Source organism: Malus sylvestris, chromosome 4 (genome assembly GCF_916048215.2).
Source record: "Malus sylvestris chromosome 4, drMalSylv7.2, whole genome shotgun sequence".
NCBI classification, from domain to species: Eukaryota; Viridiplantae; Streptophyta; class Magnoliopsida; order Rosales; family Rosaceae; genus Malus; species Malus sylvestris.
In genome coordinates this window covers 28,279,869-28,294,437 of record NC_062263.1, presented here as the reverse complement: position 1 = coordinate 28,294,437, position 14,569 = coordinate 28,279,869, and the positions used below count along the sequence as shown (strand labels likewise).

The 14,569-nt window shown below is 36.1% G+C and overlaps 3 protein-coding genes and 1 non-coding gene across 5 annotated transcripts; 3 read left to right on the top strand and 1 right to left on the bottom strand.

The window, feature by feature from the left end:
• Positions 1–2,246: 2,246 nt before the first annotated feature.
• TRNAA-CGC (transfer RNA alanine (anticodon CGC)) lies at positions 2,247–2,319 on the top strand. Its single transcript has one exon. It is a non-coding gene; the product is annotated as a tRNA-Ala (tRNA).
• Positions 2,320–4,958: 2,639 nt separating this feature from the next.
• On the top strand, positions 4,959–7,296 carry LOC126619079 (phosphoglycerate mutase-like protein AT74). The gene is made up of 2 exons (XM_050287344.1): positions 4,959–5,591; positions 6,613–7,296. Exons 1-2 carry the CDS (start codon positions 5,120–5,122, stop codon positions 7,059–7,061), a joined length of 921 nt encoding a protein of 306 aa, XP_050143301.1. The 5' UTR covers positions 4,959–5,119; the 3' UTR covers positions 7,062–7,296.
• Positions 7,297–8,189: 893 nt separating this feature from the next.
• LOC126619082 (uncharacterized) lies at positions 8,190–9,738 on the top strand. Of its 2 annotated transcripts, XM_050287348.1 has the most exons (3): positions 8,190–8,740; positions 9,052–9,075; positions 9,312–9,738. In XM_050287348.1, the coding sequence occupies exons 1-3, from the start codon at positions 8,554–8,556 to the stop codon at positions 9,623–9,625; spliced, it is 525 nt and encodes a 174-aa protein (XP_050143305.1). In that variant the 5' UTR covers positions 8,190–8,553; the 3' UTR covers positions 9,626–9,738. The 2 variants fall into 2 exon arrangements, with proteins under 2 accessions (XP_050143305.1, XP_050143307.1); XM_050287350.1 differs by lacking the exon at positions 9,052–9,075.
• Positions 9,739–9,796: 58 nt separating this feature from the next.
• LOC126619078 (glutathione synthetase, chloroplastic) lies at positions 9,797–14,003 on the bottom strand. Its single transcript, XM_050287343.1, has 12 exons — positions 13,581–14,003; positions 12,995–13,164; positions 12,587–12,662; positions 12,346–12,476; positions 12,009–12,131; positions 11,833–11,913; positions 11,607–11,687; positions 11,459–11,528; positions 10,816–10,937; positions 10,549–10,688; positions 10,283–10,475; positions 9,797–10,118 (listed from the first exon to the last, which is right to left on the bottom strand). The coding sequence occupies exons 1-12, from the start codon at positions 13,926–13,928 to the stop codon at positions 9,995–9,997; spliced, it is 1,659 nt and encodes a 552-aa protein (XP_050143300.1). The 5' UTR covers positions 13,929–14,003; the 3' UTR covers positions 9,797–9,994.
• Between the last annotated feature and the right edge of the window lie 566 nt (positions 14,004–14,569).

Sequence of the window (14,569 nt, the reverse complement as noted above, 5' to 3'; positions counted from 1 at the left end):
GCAATACCAAACCAGCCATTTCTCTTCTTTTTGGGTCAATTGCTCCATTTTTATTCTGGTCGACTTTTCTTCTGATAAAGAATTTAGTAATTTTATGGATGAACAAAGGCTCATAAATCTACTAAAAAGAAAGTTAATATCGGAAGTAAAAACGTAACTCATGACTCAACTCACTTGGAGTTATCTAGAGCCCAGCCAGTTAGAGCTTAGATATATTAATGGGAGACTTTGGATGCGGTCCCTAGTTATGAACAATCTTTGACTGAAACTTTGTTGGTTTTCAATTTTTGATCTAAGTCCCTAAAATTAATTGATAATTTATTTCTATGTACGTTACTATATTTTTTAAATTAAAAATTAAAATTTATAGTTGTTTATATTAATGAGATTTTAAATAAAAAACATAATTTGTGGGATTAAAAATATTAAAATATAAATATACTATTGTGTGTGTGTGTGTGTAAACATGGGTACATTCATAAAAAATAACCAAAAAATTATTGTATCAAAACATGGGTACATTCTTCAAAATGGGTACATTTAGCAAAAATAAAAATGGGTACAAATAAATAAAAAAATATGGGTACAATACAAACAAAACTTTAAAAAATATGGGCACAAAAAGAAATTAATATATGGGTACAAATTAAAATTGAAAGGAAAATTGGTACAAATTAAAAAAGGGTTGCAAATTAAAAATGGGTACAAACTAAAAATAAAAATATATGATAAAAAATTTAGCCATAAATATAAATATACTAATTGTAACATTTTTAATATTAAATGAATATATTTATAAATAAAAAATATTTTATTATTGAAATAATTAATGATATTATTAATACAAAGGACCTTGATCAAAAATTGATAAGTAATAAGGTTTTAATCAATAGAGTAGTAAAAATAAGGATGAAAACCTAATTACTCCTATATTAATATTAGAGATGTATAAAGTCAATACTTTGTTTTTTAGTCAAAACTGTTGTAATTAGTCTGCTTAATTCTTTGATTATTTACAGCTTAATTATGTTTTAGCTTTGTGTATAAATCATTTTCTTTAGTTAATGAAAATCAAAATATCATTTCCTTTTAAATAATGCTCACTACTCACCCAATAGATAACTTTTAAGCGACAACGAGATCAATGACTAAGATTAAATTTATTGAGTTTGTGGATGAAAAATACAGGAGTATTGACCGTTATCTCAAATATATATTTATTGTATACACTGAATCATATCAATTCAAGTAGTCATATTTTTACAGTATCAAAGCAGGTTATCTCACTTGTGAAACCCAACAGTCACGCATGCTCCATGTCACTTCCTTTTGTTGATCTACAGTGCATGTCCTTATAAGTAGTTGATCTATTTCTCATATTGCAGATTAGTTTTGTGATGTAACCTCATCGTCTTTATACCAACTAATCATAACACCGCCATAAAGAATGTCAATTCAGTAATGTTGTGTGGAAGTGGTCAGGTAAACAATAATTAACAACAAATAAATATCTAAGTTTTAAATGACGCTAAGCGCTAGTCGGGCGGCGGGCTAGGGCTTAACGCTTAGGCTGCTAGGTAGGGTCTAGGGGGCCTAGGCGGATTTAAGTAAATTTATTATATATTGTATAAATAAGTGTCTGCTTATACTTAAAAATATATATAATTCATCATAAACTACAAAATAGAATGACGTATACATTATAAAGTATTGAAACATAATGAAAACATGGGGAACAAGCATATAATGTGTGTTTCATCTAAGTATTGAACAAGTTTCTTACAATTTATTGAAAAAAAAATAACATGCAAAATGAAAGTTATCTATTTTCTGTTTAAACGAGTTGCGACCTAGGCAAGTGACTAGGCGGATGTCTAAGCATGTCTAGATGCTCTTTCTTAATTTTCAAATGCTTTGGGATAAATTGGGACGACGGACAGCCTGGCCGGAGATTTTTAGAATATGATTATTATTAAGGGAACTTTAACGAAAAGCACCCGGTACTGTTCACTTTAACGAAAAACCACATTTTTACACTAAAAAATCAATCCTGGTACTATTCACTTTACCCTTTATTCTGTCCTTATCATTAAAACTCAAAGTTTTCAAGCCATTTTCATTAGTTTTCCTTATTATTAATCACACTTCATCACTGGAGATGGAGTAAACCAAATTCGGTTTCTTTGGAAGCGCTTATATATAACAGAATAAGTAGAAGACTTTTAATTAATCCAAGGCACAACAACGGGGACGTAGCTCATATGGTAGAGCGCTCGCTTCGCATGCGAGAGGCACGGGGTTCGATTCCCCGCGTCTCCATCCTTATTTTCCATTTCCTTCTTTTATTCGTCGCCGTCGGATCTGGGCTGGGTATTGTGTTGGATCTGGACCCGAAGAAGTGGGTCACCATAATTTACAAGATAAACATTTCTTTTCCTTTTATGAATGAACAAAATAATTTTGTGATCCCCAAGTATGTTTTTCATTTTTTTTTAATTTTCTTTTTTTATTAGATCAAATGTAATCCTCACGTTAGACCATCTCCAACCCTGGGCTAAAAGCCAAATTACCCCCCAAACACTCTCCAATCCATGCTAAAATTTTAGGCTAAATGCCAAATGCTATTTCTGGGCCAAATACCCCCCAGCTTTCCCCCCGGGCTAAATGCGAAATGTTTATCGGAATTTAAATTTTTTTAGATTAAAATGTTCATAAAATTAATTTACAATAATCTACATATTTATTTTTAAAAAAAAAATTGATTTAAGAAAAAAATTTAGGCTAATTTCATTCTTTAATAATTCCGGGCTAAAATTTTAGGGTAGAAGGGTTGGAGCAGAAAAGATGTTTCTGGGCTAAAAGCTAAATTTTCCGGGCTAAAAAATTTGGCTTTTAGCCCAAGGGTTGGAGATGGTCTTATGCCCTCCTACGTGCCAAATAAAAAAAATGTGAGGTGTTAATAGTGGATCGACTCACATCTTAAAATTTATCCGACATCAGAGATTATTTAAGATTTTCAAGATGTTAGCTTGTTATCTTAATATCTGAATAGATATATATATATGTAAGTCATTCTCCTTCTAATACGTTTTGGGTTAGTTAATACAAACATTAGACAATCATACATCCATTGATAAAGTAAACATTTACATGAAAAACTTAGACGTGTGGAAGGATATGTTGTATGGTAAACATTTACAAGAAAAACTTAGACGTGTGGAAGGATATGTATACAACCTACAATGTTTCTGGTCATATCTCAAAATTTCAAAGTGTGGAAGAATTCTTGCTTCAAACTTTTTTAGATTTAAAGTCGTATGCCGCATTGGTATTATTATTATTATTCCCCTTCCACTAGGGCTGGTCATGCACTATCAACTTGCTTACCAAAAATATATACAAAAAAAGAGTTGAGCCATCATCAGGGGCTGCTTCACAAACTACAAACCTCTAAAAAAAAAAAACAAAAAAAAATACATCCATTTGCTCACGTTGTTACTAGGCGGATACAAGATTTGAATCTTCGGGGTCATAGTGTTAAATACAATTTTTTAAATAGGAACAGAGCGCGAAGTGCACAAAAAAACAAATCAGTTTATTCACTTGGTGAACTTGTTGTGCACATGTCAACAGATATCAGCATATGATGTAGTAATCTGATGAGTGGTATAGAAATGACATGTTGTTGATGCAACATATTGGGTGATGTTAACGCAACATGTCGGGATATGCTTAATATGCATTACATAAAATATTTAATAGGCAAAAGAGGACATGTACCAAACATTCGGAGGGCCCTCAAAAGAACTTCACATACATATTTTCTGGACTCGGTTGGTCCTAGGACCGTCCCTATTTCCATATGCCCCTAGTTGTTACGATTTAAGGTGTAGGCTTGCTTTGCGGATTTGGTGGTTTCCAATTATCTGTCTAGATCATTTTCGGATCCTCTTTGTGAAGATCTCGGGAATCCTTGAACCATATTCGTTCATTGCATATCGCGCGGTTAGTTTTCGTCAGGTACTATTTATGTTCAATATTAAATAAAAAAAATTAAAATGATTTATGATTGCTTGATGTACAATAAACGGACACGATTCACAGATTTTCAAGAGAGGATCCGGATTCTCCAGTTATATGGAACCTTAGGTTTAGGTCAGCCACGGTAAGCAGTCTAGCATCGGTTTATTAGAGGGGTGTGATATCCACACATTCTTTTTTACTTCTCACACACCCCTCTAATTTTTAACTGTCGGATCGGATGAATTGAAGAAGATCAACAAATAAAAATTAACAAAAGGTGTGTGAGAAATAAAATAGGGTGTGTGGATAGCACATCCCTTATTAGATATGTAGGAGGAACACAATGGAATGTGGATGAGGGTTGGTGATTAAGCGTAATATATGTGCATCACTTTGTGTAGAGCAGAATGAATGAAGACAAATTCTATTCAAGGACAATACTTACTAGTGGATGTGAGTTGTATAGTTGTTTGTGTGACTTTGTTCGTTATAAGTTTTTCATTTTTGAGTTAGTTTTTATTTTAGGAAAACTAATGAAAAGGGTATGAAAACTTTGAGTTTTAACCATAAGAACAAAATAAAAGGTAAAGTGAATAGTACTATGATTGACTTTTTAATGTAAAAATGTGATTTTTCGTTAAAATGAACAGTACCAGAAGTTTTTCATTAAATTTTCTTTTTTTTCCTAATAGATTATTGATTTCATCTTGCAGACAATTTTGAACCATCAAAAGATGGATCAAAGATTGAATACAATTCAGGCTCGTATTCCACACAACACGTTTTAACATAATAGTTTTTTTTTTGCGTGACAAACAGATTAATTTTTCTACTGTAAACAAGTAAAGAACGTGTACTGACAAAAGAGGGAAGAAAAAATCGTGTAGTGAAAAAAGAATATTAGAAAGAGTCAGATGCCAGTAATGTAAAAAGCACTGGAAAGAGTCTATAAATTATGGAAGTGAAAAACCAGATGCCAACGTTGTCACACTTCATCGTTTGAATTTCTGATTTTTCAATTTTATTTTCTACACTGAAGATCTTATAGAGAGATTAAGATTGAGATAGTTAGAGAGAGAGAGAGAGAGATCTTAAAATGCAGCAACAAAACTGCAAGAGCAGATTACAGCAAGTTCTACCGAAGCGGATAATCCTAATGCGGCACGGCGAGTCTCAAGGGAATCTCGACACCGCCGCCTACACCATCACCCCCGACAACAAAATCCCACTCACCCAAGAAGGCCTGGCCCAGGCCCAGCTCGCCGGCGCCGAGATCCACCGCGTCGTCTCCGACGCCGCCGGCGCTGACAGCCCCAACTGGAGCGTCTGCTTCTACGTCTCCCCTTACGAGCGGACGCGCTCCACGCTCAGCCAGATCGGACGGTCCTTCTCCAGGAAACGTGTGATCGGGGTCCGCGAGGAGTGCCGGATACGGGAGCAGGATTTCGGGAACTTCCAAGTGCAGGAGCGGATGAAGGCCATTAAGGAGACCAGGGAGCGGTTCGGCCGGTTCTTCTACCGGTTTCCGGAGGGGGAGTCCGCCGCCGACGTCTACGATCGCGTTTCGAGTACGTTTCTCTTGTTCTTTTTGGTTCTTTTCTTACGTTTTGGTTTTGGGTTTTGTTTATTGAGCATTTTGGAAGTAACCCAAGATGAGACAGATCTTAGCGCAATGACGTTCTAGGATTCATATAGCCGATCTCACAGGAAAAGGCTTTGTTGTTGTTGTAGTAAAGTTCAAAACTTTAAGTTTGCCTTTGTTGTTTGGTGGTTTGGAATTTGGGGAAACATGTAGCTAAAATTGGATTTTGAGTTCTACTCTAGAAGTAAGAGTAAGGTTTGTGATGGAATCTAAAATAAATGTTTGAACTTTGACAAGGCGATATTTTAAACTGCGGGTTTGGAGGATTCGAACTTAGGTGCTAAGAGGTGGGCACATTGCCGCGGCCAACTTTGACTAACCTATGTTTGCATTTAGAAAGAGAGTTAGGTGCTATCTGAATTCTGGGTTTCCGTTTGGAGGTGTATATTATGATTGAATGCTTTTGCTTAGAGAATGGTATCGGGCAAATGCCAAATGATGGTTGAAGTATGCATGTGTGGTTAGGCAAATTGGCTAGCTGTGTGCCGGCCCCCTTGCACCTTAGTTCGAACACCCCTCCTTGTAGTTTGAGTAGTTTAGAATATCGCTTTTGTTAAAAATGATGATGATTAAAGTATTGTTTTGCAAATGAGAGGTTTTTGAAGAGAAAATGATTCATGATTTAAAAATAGAGGAGGACAAGAGCTGTAAATTGAAGTCCAATTTAATTGAACCGCAACATAAACAATGCTAACACTGTGCAACTATATGAACCAGACACGAATCCTAAAGAATTTTGTACATGTTAAATTTATGGAACTGGGTTCCACTCATATGCATCTTTTGAATTGTACTGTCAGTTTGAAATCTCTCTTCGTGATGAGATGAATATATGGAGGTTTTGAAATTCCTGTACGCTGAAAATGTGTGTATCTGTGCATTTGATTGCTGCATAAAGGGTTTGGTGTTACATATTTCGTGTTGTCTAATGAGACAGATGATTGCAGGTTTTCTTGAATCCTTGTGGAGGGACATAGACATGAACAGGCTTCGCCATGACCCTTGCCACGACCTTAATCTCGTAATCATATCACATGGGCTAACGTCACGCGTCTTCCTCATGAAGTGGTTCAAGTGGACAGTCGAGCAATTCGAGCACCTAAACAACCTTGGGAATTGTGAATTTCGAGTGATGCAATTAGGAAAGGGTGGAGAGTACAGCTTAGCAATTCATCACACCGAGGAAGAACTGCAAGAATGGGGTCTATCACCCGAAATGATAGCCGACCAAAAGTGGCGAGCCCAAGCCAACAGGGGCGACTGGAATGAACGTTGCCCCTGGTACCTCGATGCTTTTTTCGACAAACTAGCTGAGCCGGAAGAAGATAGCGGAGACAGTGACGAGATCTGGCATGAAACTGATGAAAAAATTCCGCAAACGAATTGCAGTTCTTGAACCAAACTGATTATTTTAGCATATGGGTTGGGAATTCTTTTGATTTGACCTTGGTACTTAATTGTTGTATATTCGTAGTACCTCTTGAATGTTGGAAGTAGAAATTAGCAACATCAGTTTATGCATAGGAAATTACTCTGATTTCTTTGTAAAACAGATATTTTATTTGGTGTATCTTTTAATTGCATTGAACTGCGAAATTACAATTTACAATACAGAAAATTCAGGTACAAAACTAGCACAAGCAATGGCATGCTCAAAGTGTATGGAAAGTGAAGTACATGTTTGTTTGCGGTGTGCTCGTCCTGTTGCACAAGTAATTTAGAATATCGTCTATTTGAACAAAACAAATGAAATGAAGCACATATTTGTACACGGTGTGCTCGTCTCTGCATTAGTATTTCTCTCTTTTTATGTGACACGAAAGTGATATTCGTTCCCAATTTGGCGTGCTCGCCCCCATTGCAGCTTGGCGTGCTCCCTCAGTGTTTTTTTGTTCATGTAACACGTGTCACGTAATGAAGAAGATACTAATATGTTACGTGATGAGAAATATACTAATATAGGATGTCATGTGATAAGAGAGATAATAATAAGCGAAATATATTCGGTTACATACGAGAATATCCGTGGGTAAGAGTCACACGTGATCTATCAAAATTGGCCAAACTGCATTCAATATTTCACAAAACATAGGTATCCTTTTTTCAACCAAACACTCATTAAGACCATCTCCAATGGTTGAGCTAAAAGTCAAATATTTTAGTCCGGAAAATTTAGCTTTTAGTATAGAAACAGTTTTTCTACTCCAACCGTTTTGGCCTGAAATTTTAGCCTTGGATTATTAAAGAATGAACTTAGGTTATTTTTTTTGTTAAATTTAATTTTAAATAAATAAATAAATATGTAGACTATCGTAAATTAATTCTATAAACATTTTAATTTAAAAAAAAAAATTTAATTCCGATAAATATTGAAAATTTTAAATTCCAATTTCTGAGCTAACTTTTGGACGAAATTTGACCTTGGTTTAGCATTTAGCCCAAAATTTCCCCTTGGATTGGATTGGGTTTGGGAGGAAATTTTGAAAGGTAATTTGACTTTTAACCCAGAAGTTGGTCTAAAGAGTAAAGCAGCATTCTTATTTAACCCAAACTCGTAAACAGTCTCTTCCCTCTCTCTCTCTCTCTCTCTCTCTCTCTCTCTAAATCCAACAGATCACAGTACTGCTTTACACTTTACCGGGATCTGGGTCTCATTGATTTCGGCAAAAAAGCAGAGGTTGTCTTTCACACACCCACAGAGATCGAAATTCCACCTGAAACAAAAGTGGGCATCTTTGATTGGATATTGTCCAAGTTTTGCACACATTCCCAGACGCCAGCAATTAAAGGTCGAAGCTTTATTGAAATCCTCGAATGGGTTTTTGATATCTGATCTTGGGCAACCTACATTTTCAGAATCAAACCAAGGGTTTTGTTTTTGGAAACTGATGGCTCATCCGACAGAACATGGGATTTGCAGTAATGGTGTTCTGAGGCTGGTTTTTGTGTTAGTAGGTTTGTGCCTGGTCGGGTACGCTGTCGTACGTCCAACGTTGTACTGGAGCTTTAAGGAGCACAGTTCGTGTCCGCAATGTCCTTGTGATTGTTCAACGGATTTCGCTTCCGCACCTGTAGGTGAGATTCACTTCCCGAATGTAGAAATGTTCCTATTTTTAGTAGAACACATAATGTCACTCGATTTGGTTTTGCAGAGCAAATTGTAAAGTAGTCTTGAAATCGAGTCGTTCTACGGTACACTGGTGTATGTGATAAATTGTTTCATGAATGGTTAGATTGAAATGTTTAGATTAAAACACGCAAGTTCAGTCATCACTAAATATTACACTGGAACACTATAGATTTACACTGATTTTCTTGATTATATTGGAATTTATTTTGGAAATATTTCATATATTAACCCTTGTTTTCATTTCTTACTTCACCAGATATTATCAATAGCTCAATTTCAGGTCAGTTTAACAACCTGTCATAGTCATGCATCCATTTGTGTGAAAATTTAGTTATCCGTGATGCCACTGTGATCGTATCTAGAGTCAATTACCGTTGTCACTTGGTAAAGTGAAAACTCATAAAAGTACATGATTGGCGTGTAATGTCGTCACAGTAGCATCATCGTTGTAGGTAACTTTCTCTCGTGTTTCAGACGAAGAACATTGTCAATGTCATATCTTCTACTGTATTGCAGACTGCGGAAAACATGAACCAGAAATGAAAGAGGAGATGGAGAAGGACATCATCGCCTTGATGTCGGAAGAGCTAAGTTTGCAGCAAACCGTAGCCAACGAAACCCTGCAACGGGCCGATGCAGCGTTAATGGGAGTTAGGAAAGTCTCTTCACTCTTCCAAAAGGAGGCAGAAAAATGTAATGTAGGAGTGGAAACTTGTGAAGAAGCAAGGGAGAGGGCAGAAGCAGAACTTGCAGAAGAGCTTAGGCTTTCGGAAGTTTGGGAGAAACGAGCTCGGGAGCTCGGGTGGAGCGATAAAAGAGCATACTCTTGAATGCAGTCATCATGAAATTTTCGTATAATCTTTTTCGTTAGTTGTGGATACGAATTTTCTACTAACGTTTCATCGTTTTGAGAATGAATTCATATTATCCATCATATCCAAAATTTTGAATGCCATTAAGAAAGTCGTGGCAAGAAGAAATTGTACACAAAAGTGCAAAAATAATTGCGAAAAAATGCACTTCGTATACAATTGAAGAGAAAAATGCAAAAAAATATGCAAAAGCGTTCTTTCGCTTGTTAGATCTCAGTAATATCTTGAATATTGTGGCGAATATGTTTTGTATGAGTAAATAAATCGATCACCAACTGTTTGGCTCTACAATTAACCCATTTAAGCATACCTAGGAAGCTGGCATCTTCAGGTTAGATATAAACTATCTAAGACTGCAAATCCAGCTGCAACTCCACCTTCATCCGCTGACGAAATCTTTGTCCGCATCAGGTAGCCGCATTGGTCGTTCAAGATCACTTTATCTTTGTTCCTGCATCAATGAAAAATGTGGCACTATGATTCCACGCTTTGGTACAGCTGTTATTCGCACAGTATAAACAATGCCAACAGAAGTGGATTGTACCCGTGCAAATAAAGAGAAGGAAAAAAAGGAAACAACAGAAACCCGAAGATTTAGTCATAAAAGTCGTATACCTTAAGTAAGCACCGTATACCCCCAGCTCAGATATGGTATCATCTTTATAACATACACCCTCGCGCATCAAGAATGTGTGAGAAGCGGTAGGGAATATCCTCTGCATTAGGATATAAGCAGCATCTGCTTCTGATCCTTTCTTCTGCAATTTTGTGAGGGCTTCCCTTACATCATTGCCGTAGATGTTGTTCCCTGAAGTGTAACAATGACTCGTTAATAACACTTGTCATTACAACAACAGCACAGCAAAGTTTAAACCATTTACCTCCGCCTTCTCTTTGGGGCTTCATAACAAATAACCCAGGGCTCTCTATTGCCCTTTTGACAATATCCGAGTCATCCAAACTCCACAATCCTGCAAAGCATTTCCGCAATTTTGCAATGTCTTCTTTATCATCAAGGAACCTGCTCACATGAAGATGATAGAAAGATATGACGTTACTGGTTGTAACAATGGTAACCATTCTTCCCTAAAATTATGATTCATACAATGCCGAGGAAAAAAATGGATGGAGTTTTGATCCAGCAATACCTCTCAAGAACATTAGGCTTTGCAAGTTCTTGTTGAATCTTTTTGGTCCCGACCAAGTGATAAGAAATTGAGGGGCACTTGATGGCAGATGACTGCTCCATAAGAAGCCTTGCTCTCCACTCCTATAAATTGAGGAACATGGTATTAAAAGCCATATCATCATATTCTGAGGTTATATTAGGAAATTGAAGTATCATTTTCCTTTTATGAGTAACGCGTTAAGTACTATCTTAAGCATATTTTCAAAGCAACAAAGAGCCGTAATGGCAATTACAAGTTTTACACGGCCAAGATAGATGCATAGAAATTATTCAATTCAGGTTTAGATAAAATAAAGACACAAGCAAGCAGACGTGGTCGCTGTGCCCTTACATACCAAAAAATAAATAAAATGCAGGATTAGCCAACCAAATTCATCCCCGAACAGACATTGGATAAATACATATGACTACGGATTAGAAATTTGGTCATGTACTTTCTACGGATTAGAAATTTGGTCATCTACTTTGTACCCTTATTGTGGATAAGTAACTACATTTTCTGCTAATGAACAACAGATGTTCACAACTAAAAGGAAGAATGTTCCATTATTCTTGAAACAGAATTAGTATTTGAGTAGCAGGAAAGTGTAAGACTTGCTTACTGATTCAGAAGGATAATTGATTGGTGCATACCCAACTCTGAAATAAACAATTGCAACTTCTTGGCCACCCCTGCAAGTTCGAAGCTTTTTTAGACATCAAAATCACAGATATAACATGCTAGATCCACAAATCTAGAAGGGTACATACACAACGAGTGTTCCATCTGGTTGAAGCTTCCCCTCTGCATCAATTTCGGCCAACGTTCTCCGAAGAGTTGATACATTATGTGTGTTATACAGTTAAGGAACATTATTCATGAGTTCTGTTAACTAGTTTATTATCAAAGATATAAGCATATATTGGATAATTATATATCTTCCGAGAAATACCACTTTCTCCAACTTGAAAGCTTGTTTAGAGTTAAAAAGGATATCTTTCTTTCAACAGAGCAGAAAGCCAGTGTTGGTCATACATGTTCCGCTCTTCAGGCTGAACCACGAGCAGGATTACAGCCCTGTACGTATATGTTGAGTTAAATGCTCCCTTAATCGCTTCACTGAGTATAGCAGCCGCAGAAGGAAACAAATGAAATATTGTTTCAGTTCTAACCTGGGGTTATTGTATTCAATCCAAGCTTTAGCCAAAGCCTCTACAAACTTAGTGGCTGCAGGATTATTAGGAACTCTTTTGGAATCTAATCCAAGAGATTCTCCATAGTGATTAAGTAAGCTCCTGGAAAATGAGAGGCTAATTGTAAATAATTGGTAATCTTGGGCTTAATCTTTTGGCATTGGAAATATGAGAATATTAACAGATACACACACAACCACATATACAGGAAAAATTTCATTAGTTGAACCTAGCATTACATTGACTAGTCAGAAATTCATAAACAAACCACTGAATACAAGTTATTAGCAAAATATCCAATTAGTTATAAGTTAACCTGTGAAGGTCGCTGACAAGACAACCAAGTCCCGGAAATGAAGCTGAAATTGTGTTCATCTCTATTTGAAGGAGTAGTTTAGTTTCTTCATCAAGCATATAATCTGAGCGATGTAAACCCAAGCGTATGTCCTGTTTCAGTGATTAAAAAAAGTTTAGAGACATTCAACTCATTCTAAGAAAATAAAGTTCTCCTCTCACAATAATTGATGTCCACATGCTATATTGTTATATAGTTTTACCTCTTTTTTGTTAATCTCTAGCATCTTGGAATGAATATCTAGAAGTCTACATGTGAAAGCATCCACTTTCTTCGTTCTGCGATGTGAAGATTATGATTATCTTAAATCAGGAATAAGCTCTAATCTCTTGAGCCAATAGATAAACACTACAACCGTCATGTAAGTTGATTTTCTCACTTATCCCCATACACAATTGTTAAAGTTCAAACTAAGGTTGTTAGGGCCAAGTTTCTCCCGAGCTGGGGAGACACACAAAAGGGTTTGGCTGCACTAACCCACATTCTTATGCGACAAACCAAAGTCAATCAAACAGGCTTTCCGACTATTCCTAGGTTCATTTAAGCTAAACTGTCAGCTTGCTCATTTTCCAAATCACACGCTTAATCTAAAAGGTATGAGCAAAAGTACCTGGACAGTGAATCCTGCAGAAACTTTGCATCCAAACTCACTCGATCGACAAGTTCATTAAATATGGGGGCTAACTCATATGCTTGCTTCCAATGGCATTCTGGAAACGGCATCGGAAGTAAAGCAAACGGTGCATGTACCATGCCTACACCAGGTACTTTTCCTGATCTCTGTAATTTACAGCATTCAATATCAACATCAAATATAAGGCTTTAAGTTATACCTTCACATAATTAATGCAGATTAAAAGTTTCCCATAGCTTGTGGCAACTAAAAGCTTTTAAATTTGATAAAAAAAACTAAGAGTTCTTTTGCATACACAACTACAAAAAACAAATATAAATTCCAGAAAAAAAAAATTAAAAGTAAATAAACAAACTAAATTGAATTCTCAGATATCTGAATCCAATTTTCTACAATACATGCTGATCAAAATTTCCATTTTTCAACAAGCTAAACACTTCTCAGACAATTTAAAACTAAAACTAAGACAGAAAACCTTCAATTTTTCATAGTTTTTTTTTTTTTTTGTTCCAATCCGTTCAAAACCAGACAAAGATTCAGGAGAGCAAGAACACCCACAAACCTGAACAGACTTGTCACCCACAAGCAGCCCATGAAGGGAGCTCCAAACAAGAGCATCATACACCATCTTCTCCACCAGCCCCTCATCAATCCCATGAAAATCAATCATGGGTCCTTTGGAAACTCCCTCCTGGGTCTCCCCAACTTCAACTTTCCCACCCAAAACCTGTGAGGGTTTCTGGGACATGATCCTCAGATGGGTCTGGGGGATTTGGTTTGTGGAATGGAATTTGAAACTGGGATTTGGGAATCTGGATGGATGAAAGGCAGAGGCTTTGGGGTGTGAGAGGAGGAGGGAGTGAGTTGAGAGTGTGGTGGAATGATAGCACGAAGAATATGAAGTGCCCATGTTTGACCCCCTTTGGGTGGTGGCCTTAAAGGTGGCTTCAAAATCATAGAACCTGGGATGCGTCGCATGCCCGCCATGCCTTTTTCCCAAGAATATATCCAAATTCAATGTTAAACCTTACTTATTTTTTAAAGAAAATTAATGAAAATAATTTAAAATTTTTGAGCTTTAACAATAAAAATAAAATAAAGGGTAAAATGAATAATACCATGATTGACTTTTTAAGTATAAAAATGTGATTTTTCATTAAAGTGAACAGTACCGAGAGCTTTTCGTTAAAATTCCTTATTTTTTAATGTTTATTGTTTAATTTAAGGTTTTATACTTATGGGCTGCAGGTAGTTGTATTCTCGTTCCCACCAATCTTGTTCATCGTCACGATAATAATCGATTATAATTTTTTGTTATAATTAATTTCACAAATGATTCTTATGATGCATTTTTTTTTAAACCGAATAATGATATTAATGGATTAAATTGTTGGTTGTTAGAAAAAAAAAAAAAAGAGAGAGAATTTACAGAAAATTCGCACTGTGGTGAACAGAGATGATGATTTTCGTCATTGTGGTAAAATGGCATAATCACTTTTTTGGTTTCATGTACTCTGTACAAATATTGGGCTTACTCCCATAAACAATAAT